Source organism: Penicillium odoratum, assembly GCF_028828045.1.
Source record: "Penicillium odoratum strain IBT 22623 chromosome Unknown utg000005l_segment0_segment0, whole genome shotgun sequence".
In the NCBI taxonomy this organism is placed as follows: domain Eukaryota; kingdom Fungi; phylum Ascomycota; class Eurotiomycetes; order Eurotiales; family Aspergillaceae; genus Penicillium; species Penicillium odoratum.
Window position 1 is genome coordinate 4932967 of NW_026643147.1, and position 17856 is coordinate 4950822.

General features: G+C 47.7%; 5 protein-coding genes across 5 annotated transcripts; 2 read left to right on the forward strand and 3 right to left on the reverse strand.

The window, feature by feature from the left end:
• Window positions 1-93: 93 nt before the first annotated feature.
• On the reverse strand, window positions 94-1896 carry N7520_007398 (uncharacterized protein; the record flags this gene model as incomplete). The annotated part of the gene is given in 5 exon segments (XM_057141332.1): window positions 94-349; window positions 414-1079; window positions 1133-1209; window positions 1287-1852; window positions 1869-1896. 5 exon segments carry the CDS (start codon window positions 1894-1896, stop codon window positions 94-96), a joined length of 1593 nt encoding a protein of 530 aa, XP_056995338.1.
• A 730-nt stretch (window positions 1897-2626) lies between these two features.
• On the forward strand, window positions 2627-3682 carry N7520_007399 (zinc-dependent alcohol dehydrogenase; the record flags this gene model as incomplete). Its single annotated transcript, XM_057141333.1, has 1 exon — window positions 2627-3682. The coding sequence occupies one exon, from the start codon at window positions 2627-2629 to the stop codon at window positions 3680-3682; it is 1056 nt and encodes a 351-aa protein (XP_056995339.1).
• A 1395-nt stretch (window positions 3683-5077) lies between these two features.
• Window positions 5078-6745, reverse strand: N7520_007400 (uncharacterized protein; the record flags this gene model as incomplete). Its single annotated transcript, XM_057141334.1, has 4 exons — window positions 5078-5481; window positions 5547-6253; window positions 6347-6672; window positions 6743-6745. 4 exons carry the CDS (start codon window positions 6743-6745, stop codon window positions 5078-5080), a joined length of 1440 nt encoding a protein of 479 aa, XP_056995340.1.
• A 3630-nt stretch (window positions 6746-10375) lies between these two features.
• On the forward strand, window positions 10376-12178 carry N7520_007401 (HET domain-containing protein; the record flags this gene model as incomplete). Its single annotated transcript, XM_057141335.1, has 1 exon — window positions 10376-12178. One exon carries the CDS (start codon window positions 10376-10378, stop codon window positions 12176-12178), a length of 1803 nt encoding a protein of 600 aa, XP_056995341.1.
• Window positions 12179-15916: 3738 nt separating this feature from the next.
• N7520_007402 (uncharacterized protein) lies at window positions 15917-17330 on the reverse strand (the record flags this gene model as incomplete). The annotated part of the gene is made up of 4 exons (XM_057141336.1): window positions 15917-16538; window positions 16591-16900; window positions 16970-17223; window positions 17293-17330. The coding sequence occupies 4 exons, from the start codon at window positions 17328-17330 to the stop codon at window positions 15917-15919; spliced, it is 1224 nt and encodes a 407-aa protein (XP_056995342.1).
• Between the last annotated feature and the right edge of the window lie 526 nt (window positions 17331-17856).

Consider the following 17856-nt stretch of genomic DNA (forward strand, 5'->3'; position numbering starts at 1 on the left):
TGTATTCCTAGGTTTCCATACTTTACGATTTCAGAAAAAAGTATTACCAGAAGGCCGGAAGCTCAACAACAGATGCCCGTATTCGACCCATCTTTAATCCCTACTCCAGCCCGGGTCGCCTCCTTTGTCCCGGATCTGCTTGCCCCGCCACATCAAGACACCCACAGTGAAAGGGAAGAAGAACGCAGTCAAGGCAGCAGAGAGACCAAACGGAGAGGTGATTCCGAGGTTGGTGATCATCGGTTGCACAAAGAACGGACTTGTATAGGAGAACAGGTTGCGGATGAGGTTGAAGACCAAATTCGCCTCGGCGCCCTGGCGAGGGTAACATTCTAGGATGTAGATTTGACTAGCGAAACAATCCTTGTCAGCCTATTTCGTAGCCAGGGTGTTGTAAAAACAGGACAGCATACATAACCGTGGTGGCAATCTCGATGCCGAAGATGTAAACGGCCTGCCCGATCAGAGGAGTGATCCAAACATTTCCGAACTGGATCGACGTGCCGAACATGATCAGGCCGGCCGGCACGGTAATAAGCGCCGGCCAGATCGCCTGTAGGCGGTACTCCGGGCGCCACTCGTGACCCTGCTTCAGGGCCCGCTTAGCGATAAAATCCAGCGATGGTCCCGCATATAACTCGCCGATCAGGGCGCCGATGAGTCCCGAGAAGCCCGACAGCCCGACGTCGAGCACGGAGAAATTGTACTGCGCCTCGAAGATGAGCGGGATCTCGGACGTAATGCCCACGTGCATCATGTAGGCGATGCCAAACCAGAAGGCCGACAGTATCACCGCGGGGAATTTGAAGAGGACAAAAGGGCGCGTCGCGATGAAAAGAAAGCTGTGCTGCTTCTCCTCCGAGCGTTTGGGGATGTGGATCCCGTAGCGGTCCCAGAACGTGGGCTTGGCTGGCGTAGATGTGGAGATGGTTACAGGATGTGCGCGTGTCTCTCGGATGTAGATGGTCTCCGGGAGGAAGAAGATCTGCATGATGAAGCCGGCGGCCATGAAAATCAGGGGGATCCACTGGGAGGCCGGCCAGCCCAGCTTCTCGTTCCCTATGATGGGTCCGCCAATGCTGTCAGGAGGGTCAAGTCAGCTATTGCTTCTCCAGAGGTATGGGATATGTACATTGTCCCCAAGAATGGCGCGATCACAATGGCCAAGGTTGACACACCAATCTTCTTGCCCTTCTCGTGACGGAAGAACTGCGACATGGCATGGTCAGCTCTTTCCGTAGGCTCATCAGAGTAGCAGTAATATCATGGTGCAGGGAGATAATTACAATGTCCCCGATACTCGCAGGCCCCAGTGTCCAGAAGGCCGAACCACCGGCACCGAGAATGACGCGGCCAACCATGCAAGTCGCATATGTCTTGGACGTCGTAACAACGACAGCCCCGACGACGGCGATAATATTACACAGTAGCAGCACCGGGCGACGGCCTATAAAGTGGCTCAGCGGGCTCCAGAACCAAGGCGCCACGGCGTAGAGAGCGACGGGCGTGTTGCCCAGATAGACGGCCGTAGACTTGGAGACGTGCATGGACTTGGCTAGGGGCACTGTCCCCGTGACCAGCGTGGTCACGGCCACGTAACAGACGAGGGCCAAATACGAGATGGTGAACATGGCGGCGTGCTTGCGGAACCAGGACCAGTTGAGCGGGTCGTTAGGGTCGTCGGATGGTTGCGGCATCAGGAGGATGCCGTCGCGCATCTTGAGGTTGGGCTCCACGGAGACGACATGCTCGCACTCCGAGAGATTCTTCTCTGAGTCCTCCACCATGTCGCTACCCGTATCTGATGGGGTCAGCATAACTTTGTCCGCACGGAGGCCTTTTTCGTCCAGGACTGCGAGTGGACTCACCTGGGACGGCTTCTTTCGTCGTGCTCATGGCGAGACGTTGGTTCTTACGTAGGTTCTCGACGGGAGTCCGGCATCAACTTTGGAAGTTTCCCCAGATGCAAGAAACGGGTCCAATTATAGGCAAAAGCAAATCCATCCCCGGCACGTTTCGACCCAGGGACATATTCTCACTTGACAATGGGTATCGGGGAATTAGGCTTCGATTCCGAAGGTATATTAAAGTTGTGGCAGTTAAAAGGTTCGTAAAGTTCGTGGTTGAACCTTGGCTCTTGGCTAGCCGGTCCGCCTCGTGAGTACTGGTCAACCTCGTGGCCTTCACTGGCTGTGGGGCTTCGGCCTTTGCTCGAATACCTTGGCATAGAATAATAGAATAGGACGTGAAATTGTTTTTGTCGGATATTGTCCGAATGGACCCAGGCCCCCCATATTTTCCCCGGTTTAACCCCGGGATTCAAGGAGAAGATGGATCCAGCACCCAGTTCCCCGGGAATGTGCGGGGGAGCCCCAGGGATATCGGATCGTTGGCTCCGCAAAATACAAACAGCTCCGGAGATCCGTCCGAGAGTCCCGCAGCATTGCAGGATGTTGATCTCGCCGCTCAGGGCTAGAATGGAGAAGGGACACAGAGAGATATGAGTGTTTATTAAAGTCTCATCTTGCTTGCAGGCCGTTACTTTCTTCCACGACGGAATCTTACCAGACTTTTTCTGCTTTCTTCCGTCGATATCCTTTTCCTTCTGCCCTTCTCCCACGCCGTCATGGGCTCGCTATGTCTACCGGATACGTCTCTTGCGGCGATTCAGGATAAAGAGACCAAGGCCATCTCTGTCGCCAAACGCTCAACTCCAGTCCCCGTCGGCACTCAAGTCCTTGTCAAGCTACACTACTCCGGTGTCTGCGCAACAGATCTCCATCTGGCCCGCGGCAGCGTCCCCTACCTGCAGCCCAAGGTCTCAGTAGGCGGCCATGAGGGCACGGGGGTGATCGCCAGCCTCGGCCCCGACGTGGACGCCGTGGAGTGGCATGTCGGCGACCGGGTAGCGGTGCGGTGGGTTCACATCGTCTGCGGGAAGTGCGAGGTGTGCACGACCGGCTATGAGAACCTGTGCCCAAGCCGGAAGCTCGCGGGCAAGGACGTCGAGGGTACCTTTGCCGAGTACGCGATCGCGGACAGCGCGTACATGGTCCGCCTGCCGGCTGGGGTGAGCGACGCCGATGCCGCTCCGATACTGTGCGCTGGTGTCACCGTCTACAAGGCGCTCAAGATCGCCAACCTCCGGGCGGGCTCGTGGGTCGCTGTGGCGGGGGCCGGTGGCGGCTTGGGTCATCTGGCTATTCAATATGCACGTGCCATGGGGCTCAAGGTCGTGGCCCTGGATGCTAGGAAACGGGATCTCTGCCTGAGCCTGGGCGCGGCAATGTACATCGACGTGCTCGAGACGGACGACTGCGTGGCCCAGGTTATCAAGGTCACGGATGGGGGAGCTCATGGCGCACTCATCTGTGCCTCGTCCGGCCAGGCCTATGCCGATGCCGTCAAATTCCTGAGACGGACCGGCACCCTGGTGTGTATCGGCCTCCCCCCGAAGCCGACACCGCTCCCCCTGGGCCCCGCGGACTTCGTCGCCCGTGGCATCAAGGTCATGGGCACATCCACGGGTGACCGCCAGGACACAGTGGAGGCCCTCGCCTTTGTTGCCAAGGGCCAGGTAAAACCGCAGCTAACTGAGAGGAGGCTGGAGCATATTGAGGAGATCTTAAAGGAGATCGAGAATGGGACTATGCAGGGTAAATGTGTGATCAGGATAGCCTGACTTTACCCGCCAGAGGCACGTTAGAAGTAGTCTGTGCCATAACTCGCAAATGGGTAGGTAAAGTCAACCCGCAACCCGCCCCATGCGGGTTACGGCACAGCCTAGGCTTAATTTTTATTTAAAAAAGTGGTATCTCCTTTTTAACTAGATTGCTATTCAGCTATGAGCAGGTCTCGTACCAAGTATGGCGTTCCTTTGTTTGTGATAATCAGTCCTATTGAGTGTAGTCCACATTCCTGCTCTATCTAGGCTGTGCCGTAACCCGCAGAAACCCGCACCCGAACCCGCCCCATCCTCCCTATGGGTCGGGTTTTGGGTCAGTCTATCAAACCCGCGCGGGTTTATGGGTTACCCAATGGGTCGTCAAACAGGACAAACATAGAAGTTTATGTAAAAAACTGTACATAAAGGTGGTATATTATATAGAAGATTGGATTTATCCATCCTATTTAGGTATAGTGGCAAAAATTTATGCAAAGATGGGCTAGCGTGGGTAACCCGCACCCGAACCCGCATGGGGCGGGTTGCGGGTTGACTTTACCTATCCATTTGCGGGTTATGGCACAGACTAGCTCTATCCCAGCACTTACCGCGAATTTTCAACTCCGGTTGGATAGCTCGGCTCCAAAGGGAGCTTGTGCAGGCAGTTTTTTGTGTACAAGTACCCACTCCGACCTGCCTCCCTTCGGTGCTACTGGGTCACAGCGCAATGCAGTTTAGGGGCCCGGGATGTGGAAATCTCCCACCACAGCCTAGTGGGTCCGACCCTCGGTTCGCGTACAAGATGATGTACCCACTCGAGGTCGAAGATACATCGAGCTGTTGTGGGCTAGCCATAGCGAAGAGGGACCTCTCATCCGCCTCGTAAGACAGTCAATTTGGTAGCGAGCTGCAGGATGTGGAGAGAACCGTCGAGAGCGGGGAGCAAATTTTCTAGCGCGATACTTTTCTCTCGGCCTAAAATTTTCAAGTTGAGCGCCCTCGTTCCTTCAAAGAGTTGGTTATTGCCATCGATCCTGGATCGACGAAGATTGGTTATCCTCCTCGCCCTCAACCTGTGAAGAAAGGGATCCATATGCCGATCAACACCCATAGAACTCGAGTGATGGCTATAACCCCGCGTTTGCCTGCAGACGACAGCCTCAAAAAATTAAGCTACCATACCTGGCCCAATGGTTAGGCCTAGATGTTATCTTTCCAATGCGAATCAGTGCTCATCTTCCATCTTCATCTACCGCATTCATGGAATTCTGACATGATAGGTGTGGCTTGAAAAAGAGGGCCGCTTCAGATTTGATCACGGGTCTTCATAAGCAGATTCTTGAAAGAAATGGTTCTTCTGACTTGAAGCTATCTCTTGCAAAGACATACGCTTGAGTTGGGAACCGACGACAGCTAATTTATACCAACAGGAATCGAGGAAGGTTGCGTCCAGTTTCCAGCAGCACCGCTATCACGAGTCTGCACGCTGATATCATGATCATCAGATTGATAAAATAGCCACAGTTGGGTCAGCGTCCCTCTAGATCCAGAGGCCATGCTATTCCGACCATCGGGTATTCCTGTTGCGACAGCCATACCAGACGGCATACTGTCGGTCGTGTTATAGACCAGCGTACCGAAATTCCCTCCATCTGCCTGGGATGAGACATTGGCAACGTAGGCCTCTTTCGGGAAGTCTACCGTATTGTTCAACTCCCTAACAACACCCTTTTCATCTCCGTAGTAAAGTAACCGAAGATCGGCAACTCCCGTTACGGACAGTCCACTTGGAGAGTCCAAAGTGGCTCCAGTAAGATCTAAAGAGCGGAGATGATTTGTTAGACAAATGCTAATTGCCGACGGGAAAAAAGATTCTACTCACCATCTCTCCATCCTTCTGAGGTTGAGTTCCCACAACAATCGGGACACACCCTTTCTTTCAGCTCGGATGTTAATTTATCAACGTACCAATACCGCCATACACCATTAAGAGCATGACCAGCAAATCCCGCATAGGTGTCCACATTGGACACCTTCTCTTCATGGGTCCACGTATCTGTATCCGCATTCCAGTACAGAACTGCCAGTTCTTCGCTACCCGCGGGATTATACAGAAGCCAGGCTGCAATCAACCCAACGTCACATGTACCGAAGAAGACAACTGAAATGTCGCTGGGATCTGACGCTGTGACGCTTAGTTGACCCAATGTACCGTTGACCCAAGAGCTACTGCCATGCCGCCCTCGCCTCTCTTGCAACACGTTGTTCTTGTCCGCGTAGAAGATATTATAGTTGAAATTGTCTCCGCTCCAGTATGCTGTAATGGGGCTTCCGGGCCGAGCGTCGTCCGTAATGTACTCCGAGTCATGCCATTGAGAGTAATTATACGCCACTTGACGAAGATCTCCATTTGAGTGTTGATAGAAAACAACATAGTTGGTACCGGAAACAGCTGATGTGGGATTGAATGACAAGGCGAAGATGCCAGTTCCGTTGTACGCCCATGCATCATTGACGGTGTTGTTGGTGGAAGCGCCGCTCGTCGAAGTTGGACTGGTTGCTTTCGTTGTGGAAGTTGCATGCGAAGAGCTAAATAAGAAATCAAAAGTAAGTGCATCCATCTTCTTCTGAATTCTTCAAGACATGGGAAAAATGTAAAAAGAATCGATATCATTTGAATACCTTTGAGATGGCGCATTACGGTTCCTGCTCCCAACAACGCCACCCGCTGTCGCTGCAGCAATAATGATGGCCAGCAAAACGACACCAGCAATTATCATCCATTTTCTCTTCGCAGTGAGTCCTAACGATTGGGGTGGTGAGGCATTGGCAGTATTTGTGGGTGGGCGATTCTGCCCAGCATTCGAAACTGGTAACTTCTCGCTGTCTGGAACAAAGACGACTGGCGTATGACTATCCGAGACTTGCGACGCAACGATCTTTTCAGAGGCTCGGGAGGTATCAAGTTGCGGTGCGCTGTAAGGATCGCGTTCAAGGTAGGCGCTTTCCTGTTTGGAAGATCAGTCAATCGCCCAGCGTCAAAACAGGTGCCTGAAGAATGGCCTGAGTTGGTCTCACCATGACTGGAAGACCCCAGGAAAATGGATTGATTGGTCCAGGGACTCACTGTCAAACAGTGATCAGGAGGCGCCTGGCAAACGGCGAGCGAAGTGTCAGTTGCACAACAGACAAGTGATTGTTGCGGAACAACGAGAGGGAAGGTTAATGCAAATGCCGCCCTTCTGCTAGGCCTGTATGGGTATAGGCACATGACCGCATGTCATTTCCAGTTAAAGTGCTTCGAGGGCCAAGGCGTAGGCTAAACTATGACAATTTGATGCGGCTCGGTAACTCATTACTGAAAACAGAAGGTTGGCCAATCATCTTCGTTTGGCCCCCAAAGATCTGCGAGGATATCTCCTTGGCGGTGTCAAGTCTGAGTCTGAGTTCCAAAATACAGAGCACGTACCTACTCACCCGCCAGCGACATCTACGGGATTGATTTTCTCTACCAGCAAGGCATACTATGCTACCGTACCGGCCAGAAACCTCGCTTACTCGATGTGCACCAGGCAGGCCAAGCCGAACGTGTGGTCAATTTCCACAGTGTGCTCTGGCGCTTGGTGCCGAGTTTGAAGGGCTTTGGTCCCAACCCATCGGTGAAATAAGTCCACTACTGCGACGATGTTCTTGTCTTCCGTGTCTTAGGCAATACAGACATCGAAGGTTCCGTGGACCTTCTCTTTGCCATGGATGTCGCACGTCGACATGGGACCTTCCGGAAAAAGCGGCTACTACTACGAGCGGAGTGCCGCCAGCTGTGCCAATTTTCGTGCGTTGCGACCGATCCTGTATCTAGTATGGCTACTCGACTATTACCAACTCCAACAAGGGGGGCTCCTGGCAGATTTATGCCATCGACCTTCTCTCAAACCAAACAATTGATTACCTCTTAGACCGGAGGTTGAACGGTGATCTAGGGAAGACTATATGTTTCGGGGTGATGTACTTCTCCGTACAGTACAATGGCTTAGACCCGCAGGACTCACGACACGTTTTTGTCCACGTGATATGGGTTGGTGGCGCCTGGGCCAAGGTGAAAGTCAGCCTTGCCGCAGGTCTGGCCAATCCTCGTTCTGAATACGAGAATATATGCCGATGCCAAGAGACCGAGAGTTTCAGGAGCCAAACGTAGATCACCCGTACTCACCCGTACTCACGCAATTCTCACCTCATTCTCACCCCCAAATATGACACACTCACCCTAATTACCCAAGTCGCGCGATGCTAAAGCGGCGCTCAACCCATTCTCACCCGGGCCGCAGCCACCCGGCTACTGTCTGTGTTTTAGCCACATGCCGGTTAGTTAGTAGTATGGTGGGTGACCACATGCGAATTCTGACTGTTGTATGTCCGTGTTCACCCAATTCTTTTTTATTCGTTGGGGAAAAAACTCCCCTGCCACCCACTCTTCAGCCCCTTCTCCTAACCGCCCTGAGCACCACTACTTTGCACCTGAATATCTTGCATGGCCCTGAAGTGCTGATGTGGCCTCCCCTCCTGTGCCTAACTTTTCTTTCTAGTTGCGTCGTTATAGTCAGGACTTTTAGTCCGGTCTTGGCTACGATTTTTAAAGGAAATATCACTCTACACTGCACTGGCATATTTAAAAGGCTTAGTTCATATCCTCTTCTGCTTAGATGTTTTCTTATAAATTCCTGAGACCAATAGATATATACTTATATGTACATATCATCGCCAATATTAAGAATATAGAATCTAGAAAAGGGAAAAGTAAAATAATACCTAAGGGTTTTGAAATTAGATTTGTAATTAGTAACCTGTTACGCAACACACTCGAGGCACTTTATTTTAGGGCTAGGGTCTCTTGTACTTATGACACCTCTTCTAGTTGGATGTAAACTTGTACGAGAAACGGTGCGTGAATGAACTGGTAGGTACCAAGTAGCAATGTATTGATGATTGAATACGAAGAACTGAGTACATGTGGTAAAAACAGTCTTTATATATTTAAACCTTTCTACTCTGGTAGCTACCCCTTAGGGGTAGATCTGGGAGTCACCGTATACCCCTGCATATACACCCGAGGTATATACCTGAGGGTCACGGTCTCGTGCCGCCCTGCGATCCTGACTAACCTGTCGGTCCTCGGGATCTCTATGTTCTTTGTAAAGCGCAAGGTTGTTGCGAACCATATTCAGTCGCAGGGTGCTAGCTTCCTCAGGACACTCAGTGTCTTGTAGATTCCCTTATTTATACCAAACGGTGGCGTACCCTAGGACACCCTGGTCCCGTTGATATGACTGGCCCTAGGCCTCTACGTTCGCAGGGCACTCCGCTCCCGTGCCGTAGCGCATCTTGTGATTGACCTTTTCGAAGGATCGTGGTCTTCCCATGGTGTCGCCGAATTCTTTCATATCGCTTGGGTACAGTGAATTAGCCATGGTTCCAAGAAATATGCCTTTCATGTGACCTGCACGTCAGACTATCGACTGGGCCTCGGCGACTCTGAAGTCAGTGTGACCCCGGTGGATCCGCAATATTTGAGTGTTAATCAGTTGGGCTAAAGTTCTTAATTGATGGATTAGAGATCTCCTTATCTGGTATAGTAGGTGAATATCTGCTATGGATAGACCGATTTGTGGTTATAGCTAACTGGAGGAAATGGGCCTGACTAGATTGGGGCTAGATTAGGTGATTGTTGTTGGCTCTTCTTTTATTTTCCTTTTCCTTCATCTCCTTCGCCTCAATTAATTTTGTTGAAATGGAATTTGTCTTTGAAAATAATTCGTCTCGTCGCAACTGGGGGGTGGGCAAAATTATTGTTAAGTGAAATCAAGGATGTTATCTTTTGAAACAATCAGGGTGGGGGTGAAACCTCTATTCTGCGGACTTGAATCGAGAAACCTAAAATTTATGGCGATTGACATAAGTCTGAACTAATTTTCAATACTTTGATATGAGTCGCGTGCCTAAATAGCGCTTATACGCAAAAAAAATACGATGCGTGTTTGCTCCCTCCCTGTTACGTAAATATTTATATCCGACTAACACCGACAGCGCCTAAAATTCTAATAGCACAGTCTTAAGCATGGAGTCATATTCCGAGTAACTATATTTTATTGACCTGCAATGTTATTGCCTCTCGAATAACGTAGATTGTCAAAGTTTCAGTGTCCTGATTTTCGGGCAAATTCGATATTCAAAGGTCTCGATTTTAAACCGGCTATTAATTACAAGCCCTTTGAAATTCATTGCATTAAACTCTAAAAGCTCATGAAAATTTTCTGTTTTCGAGATTCGAACTCGTAAAAATATGTCTCCTAATGAATCTGTTTCTGAGAAAAATAGTGGGTAACTGATGAGCTTCTGACAAGTGGGTGGATAAAGTGGCAAGAAAAGGTACTGACTGATTATCTTTACATTTGCACAAGGTCTCATTTCCTATGGAAAGTTTCCAGCTGTGATAGATCTGTTGGTGTAAGGCCAATAAATACCCAGAGCGCAGGAATGCGGGTTTCAAATTCATACGGGCCAAGTCTGTCCGCAGCGCCAAAGGGTTATTTATTATTGGTCGGTAGTTGACAGAGGGAACTCTGTCTTACTAATAATTTTTTGGTAAAATAGCTTTCCCGCCCTACCCCCAATCTTTCTTACCCAAGAATTCCAGTTTAATTTTTTTATGCCGGAATGGGTGTCACTTTTCGACCGCTGAATGCCAAAGAGCAAGAGATCCGCCTTCTCACTATTCTTCCGGACAAGCGATTTAGTAGTGATTTACGATGCTCTCTACACACCATGTCCCTCAAGAAACCTGTGAGATTCGAGGCGCTCTCCTACGTATGGGGAGGTACTGAGGCAACAGAGAACGTGTTGCTCGAAGGGCGCCATTTTCGAGTCACTCCTAGTCTCGCCATTGCGCTCCGCTACCTTCGAAAACGATGTCATGAGCGAGTTGTCTGGGCTGATTCCATTTGCATTGATCAAAGAAATGCAGAAGAACGAAACAGTCAAATTCTTTTAATGACACTCGTGTATACAGCAAGTACTCGCGTTATCTCTTTCCTCGGGGAAGCAACCCACGAGATTGAGCGGATGGTATCTTGGACAGAGCGATATATATATAAAAAAGTCAATAAAAGAACGCTTTACTGGTGGAAACTTGACGGCAAAGCTATACTCTCAGCAAAGGCCCGACATGAAAAGAAGCTCAGCCTTATCGAAGCTTACCATGGGACAGTCGAATTATCATCTCGTCCATACTGGACTCGTCTTTGGACTTACCAGGAGTACAATTTGCCTGAAAGCGAACCTATTTGCCTCTGCGGTCATGTTGAATTCAAAGCCTGCACCATCAGCGAGAAAGTACGAGAACATTTAGCTACGAAAGCAATTGCCGTCACTAATCAGTTTTCGCATTCCCAAAGATGCGATGACCAGACAAAGAAACACCTCAAGTCAATGGCGACTCACTTAATCCATAGAGGCAACGTCTTCTGCTTCACAATGCATATAGATGGTCGGAAAGGCCACGACCAAAAGCAAGCCAGACAATTAAGCCAGCTTCTCTGGAGGACACCCAGGCATCAGTGCTCAGATCCAAAGGATAGGATCTATGCATTATACGGAATGAGTCCAGCGGCGCGGGATGTGTATCCGCCTGACTATAATAAGCCCGTGGAGCAAGTGATGAAAGAGGCCACAAAATACATTATCGAACATGAGATTGGATTAATGGCCCTCCATATGTTCTTGGTTCGAGATAACAACACTTCGACCGATATGCTCCCTACATGGGTCCCAGACTTTACTAAAGACCCGGCAAAGAAGGGCAAAGACGGATCACAGTACATTTTTGTGGGAGATGAGGCTATATTAAAATCGGAGGTTGAATATCAACCTTATGTCTCTCCAGACCTATCTACCCTTCATCTATGGGCTCGTCATGCAGGCAATTGCAAAGTTCTTTTCCGTTTCCATGCAACCGTGCCTGGAACCGCTTTGCAAATTATAAGATTCCTTGACGAGGTGTCCAAGACGGTCAATTCAACCGGTTATCAGGAGAGATTCCTTCATGCATTTCTACTCCATGATCCCGAATGTTTGAAACTTGCCCAAGAAGAAGTTCTAACCGCAATTCGCGAAATAGCCGGTCATTGGGATCGTGTTCGGAGAGGCTGGCAAATAGAGCTAGTTTCATCGGTGATTAATGGATTAGAAGGAACATGCGGTAAAACAGTATTTCTCGCTATCAGTTCATTCGGACGGTGCCTCGGAGTGAGTGGTTTAAGGGTGTATGATGGGGACCTAGTCGTTCTGGCCAATACCGCATCACAACCGATGGTACTGCGTGAAAAGGCTGGAAGATATCATGATGGTGAGCAGGTCTATCATCAACTAGTTGGCCCGGCATTTTTGGATGGTGTTGCCGACACGCGGATATCAAATCCGTTTTATGACAATCTCAAATGCAGCCTTATAAAGAATTTCTAGTCCTTTAACACGGGCAATATAGTTACTTTTAAATATGATTCCCATTGTGTAGTAGGCTAGATCCAGTATCCAAAATTCACCCAACTAGGCCAGTGGAATGGTAATATGATACATGCAATATGACTCTATTCAGGGCAATTTGTCCAGAGTGCCGGAGCCATACTTCGGTATAAGTTTAGTATGACAATAAAGGGCGGATAAGAAGACAATAAACATACCATGATATCTAATGATCTAATGCCGAGAGCACATAGCGCATCGTCGTGGAAGAGCATGCAAAATAAAGATACATATGAGCTTGACAAAAGCGACGTGCTATAAATATTTTTCAAAAGTAGCAATAAGATTCTGGTCCTCTAGGCCCATATATCTCTAAATATAATTTACTTTTTCCTATAGATATAGAATAATACCTCAGCAGAATTGAATAAATAGACTACCACTACACTCAATTCTACCAGTTTGCCCCAAGAACATATAAAGGTACAGAGACTGGATCAGAAATAAGTTTGTACCTGTATTAGCAATTCTTTAGAATGAGTAATAAATAATTCTAAGGTAAACTATACTAACCCCAAATTAGGAACACACACTAGCTACAATTTGCCGACATCAAGAAGAATTATGATATATTTGTTATATGGGAAGGTGCCGAGCAGTAATTTTCTTATATTAGAGAATAAATTATCAGCAGGTCACCAGCCAAGCGCATTTAATATAGCGCTTGTTGAGCCCTATCTATATCAGAAAAGTCTGCCGGCGGAACCGGTGTTCAATGTAATAGAGTTTGCTAGGTATATGCCGGTACGGCGATTAAGCGAGCCACATGATCTATTCTATCCCTTCAATCGCAAAGAATTGGCTCAATATCTCGTGCTCTGCTGGCGAACTGCTAGTACACTATATACGATGGCCGGAGCTCTTGGCATGAGACTTCCATGGAAATAACTTTTTGGCGGCTGTATCGTTGACTTCTGGGCCGATAACCGTCGTGGGCATGGAGATTTCTTTGGTGGTTGATAAATGAGCACTATGAAAAGACGTGGAAGATTTTCGTCAAGTCTGAAGACAGAGAGGTTCTGAAGAGAGTGATTGAGATACAAAGGGACGGATCAAATGGAAGACTGTTGGATTCGCGCTAGGAAAGGAAAGAAAAAGGAAGAAAGCTAGTTAATAGAGGGAGCTTATATACCAGAGGCACAGATTTCATATGACCTCGATAAAGCCTTGTCAGGTCACGAGGTTGGAAATAACAGTGATTGGAAACATTAAAAACGGAACGCACAGGTTATACTACTGTTGCCTAACAGCTCGCTTGTTAAGGCGGATATTTTGGAGGGTGGCTTTGAAGCTCCTATGTCTAAAAGTCCACCAATGATGAACATGTTTAGGAAAGATGATTTTTCATTCTACGCAGCCAAGTCAAACCTTGGAACGCTGCAAATTGCGGTCTATGAGTTCTCATTTGCTAAAGCTATGAGGTATAGACTCACAAGAAATAGTTATGATAATTTAATTCCCACGACGATACTTCTGCGGCCTCTTGAATTCAGTCTCAAACTTATTATACGTATAGTTGCTGTCAGTATATTAGATGATGTAAGCTATATGATGCAATGTTAATTGTTTCAAGCCTTACTCTCACAAAATGTCAGCCGAGGAGGTTTTTGCGGGCGCTTGTTCCAGCTGTGATACTAGCGTATATACACAAGGAACATCACTAAGTCTAGGCGCTACAAGGGGTTTATGCTGCGCTGGATGCTTAGCTTCGGGCATGTATCTCGGTAAAAAATATGCAATAGAAGTCAAAGATGCCGGAAGTGGTTCGGGAAGTGGTTCAGCCTCGCTTGATACACGACCAAACCAACAGAAATCGTCACCTGCTCGAGAGAACCGTTCATAGAGTCAGCGATAGCAGGGACGACCTAACAGATCACAAGCCCGATACAACATATGCCTATTGACCGATTAAGTCTGGGCTCTGAACATGTTATCTTTAATTTTGGGTTACTATTGTTCTCTGGGATGTGAGAACAATGAATCTATATGCCCCGGTGGAGATTTCGATATGGAGTTTATTTTGAAGCAGAAGCCATCCGCGATTATCTTCATTCTTGGGACTGCTGCTGCTTTTGCTTTTATTACTCTATGAGACTTTATTCTTATGACTATTAGAATACTGAAAGAGGGGAAATAATAAACCAAAAACATGCATAGCTCTCCCAATTAGGCTTATTTCATAATGAGATATACTTTGAATTGAGACTACTTAACACATGATTAATTATACTGTCAACACAAGTGTTTATGACGACAGCAATGGCAATCCCAGCCAGTAGAGAATTCATCACCAGTCTTGGATACTGAGCCTAAAGTAGATTAGTCTAGAGTAAAGTCGAATCCATTTCCATCCATAATATCTCCAAATTTGGTGTATCTCTTCAATGTGTAGCTTTCAAGACGGGCAGTGGTCGACTATTGTTTTGAAATAATAACACTGACCTGAAACAGATATTTCATATGCATATATTCTTGTACCTCTGGATGATCTTTACAATGAGTTCTCACATCTCTGAATCACTGCAGAGGGATTTAAGTGTCTTTTCACGTTACTGTGAATTGGAGTACTGTTGCTCTGCAAGTTTGATAGCATGATTAATTACTCACTGGACACTCGGATTTTTGTGATATACCTTGAGCATCACAATATTGTCAATATACCCCTGAATTTTAAAAGTAGGTTTAGATCTCGATTGAATATATAAGGTGGTTCTTACAAACTCATCGTGTAAAGAGAATATGTCATTAATACCATATTATGACGACAGCAATAGCAATCCCAGCCAACTCTACTATAGCTATAACTTCCTCACCGAAAAGAACCAAAGTGCGACTAAATTCCCTTACTAATAGCAGTAATAGCAGTAAAACCTTCCGTTTGATTTTAGTGTTGTTATACCCTACGAAGTCCACCGTATAACTATAACCCATATATTTTAATATTGGACCGTGCTCCGTAAGCACGTTGCCTTCCTGCTAGACTGCATCGTGACTATATAGAAAGAAGATAGACAGAATTGTGAATGGAAATTCCCTATATTGTAATTTAACTTCAAACTTTAAAAATGCCATTATCTATCTAGGGTGAATATTTGGATGAAGAATATTTAGGTAGGTAACGGTCCGCCCGGATTGTCCTGAAGAGGGCTGAAGAGAGCGGCGAGCCGCCCACACCCGAACCGTGGGCGCTAGGTGACCACGGTCATACAAATGCTGTTGTATGTTTTTGTTTTTGTTTAGTCTTTCGAAGAAACTGCCATTGTCGTTTAATTCTCAATCCCTTCCTTCGCCTGAACAAAATAATTTTGCACCTGAATTTCCTGCATAGCCCTGAACGCTGAGGTGGCCTTCCCCTCCCGTATTAACCTTTTCTACGTAAATGCGTCATCGTAGTCACAACTGTTTGGTCTAGCCTAAACTGACTTATGTGACTGGTCGCCTTGGTATCCGAAAGATAATAGACTATTACTTTACGTCACCTTTAGGCTGCTTCCTTATCTTCTTCTACTATGACTGTAATAATCCCTGACTTAGGGAGTCTGATAAGTGAAAATTAGTTGAGAGGTTGAGGAAGTAAGGTGAGAAAGTATCACTCGACAGGTCCTGTTGGATCCTATAATCATCTGGCGCTCCTTGGTAGAATAAAAACCCACTAGACCAGAAAAAGACAGAGCCCATTCACTCACCGACCACCGACCACTCCACAGTGTTCGACGCCGGTACGACCACCTTCGGCCGGCCCCCATTATCCTTGGGTTCCGAGATCGGTTCCACCCCCGAGCCAGGGAGCATGACGATGGTCTGGATGTGAGAACTTGAGATTCCCCAATCCCACCAATCCAATGTGTTTCCCTTAAAGTGGTATCGGAGCCTTTCGCCAGGTTTTAGATCATCGGGCAGAAAATCTCCGTCTGCCGTCAGGGTCCAGGAGTCCGACCATGATTCGCCAGGGAAGAGGGTCGGGAATAGGCCATCCGGGTTCTCGGAGACATTTATCAGCTTGTCGGGATTATCCCACATTCCAAATCTACAGCCGTAGCCCTGGAACGACTCCCATTCGTCCTCTGTCTCTAGGCTGGATTGATCAAGACAGCGACGGCGATAGACACGAAACTCGCTATCTACTGGATTGAATGCATAGGTGTGGAAGGTGATTGGTCGGGGGTTTTGGTCGTTTGTTGTTGTATTGTTGTTCTCTGGGAGACCGTGGTAAACGACTCTGATAGAGATCTCCAGACTCCCCGTCATGGTCATCATTGGGCTACAGCTTAGCTCAATGCTAAGGACTGGTGCCCCTGGGCTATTGTAACTATTAGTAGAGGAATGCCTGCTATCACAAACAACGCACTCACATTCTCTCACTCGCCTGGATAGGTGGTGGCGTCTTAGGCTGCGGAATAGATGGCCGCTCCCCATTTTCCACCGAAAACGTGATATGTGCACCACCTGGAACCAGGACCGGTGGCCACTTAGGCTTATTTCCCACGTCTGGCTGCGTGCCCCAACCCCAATATTCAATTTCTCCTCCAGTCCAGAGAAGATCATAGGTATGCTCTGGCTGTAAAAGCTTTTCCCAGGTATCGGGAAATGACAACCTGTGGGTGACTTTATAGCAGTCGTGGCAATTCTTGGCCTCCGCCGTATAGAACGAAGGCGGATCTTCTGGAAACTGCTGTATCCTCGAGCTCAGTGCATATCTAAAATTCTCCTCAACGCCGATTCTCTAGAGACTGCTGCTCCCTGGATCATGGCGCAGGAGGATAAAATCCCCCCTGCCGGGGTCGATTAGAGGGGACCAGCGCAGCCAGCATGGTTGATTAATATCTTGTTTGGTATCGCTCTCTTTCTGATTGTTGAAATCATCATCTGGTTCACCACTTAGAACCCTCCGAAGAGTAACCAAGACAGAATAATTTTCGTTCCGCGACTCCGTCCAGATGGTTGAGCTGCCACTCAGCTCCAGAATCAAGCGTGGGGTGTCGGGTCTGTCATATGCTTATTAGCGGTCTTCTTTTGCTCTCTTTTGTTTTTCAGGACTGGATTAATGAACATACAGCCTGTTAATCTCTTTCCATTTGATGTATGAATCCATGATTGTTCTTGATCTTTAACAGTGATAAGAATGTCCCTTTACCTTGATAAATTGCTGTCTTATCACTAGCTATAAGCACTTTTTTTTTTTAGAATATTTGAGACAATGCTGGACAAGTTGGAGGGCGCTGTAGTCTGAAGCGTTGTAAAACTAACTAGCACGCCAGCCTTAACGGCCTTTTCAGAAGAGACGCGTATATCAAGACGAAGCACCCCTCGTACCAGTTAGACATACGTGGTGGGCAGAAAAGGAATGAGACAGACTGAAGAATTTACTGTATTGTAGCGGTATGCCGGAGGGAAGAAGGGAACGAGTTGGAGAAGCGCTAATCAAATATAAGGAGGCTGGTCACCTGACTCTAATAGGTGCATGCATGGTAGGACGCCCGATTGGAAGGGGTCTGCTTCATGCCATGCCATGCGTCAAAAGTGGGGAAAGATAACCAATATTGAGATGTTGCAGAGAAAAATACAGGTAATGCGGAAGTGGAAATACTGCCACCCGTAGCTAATCAAAACATCGAAAA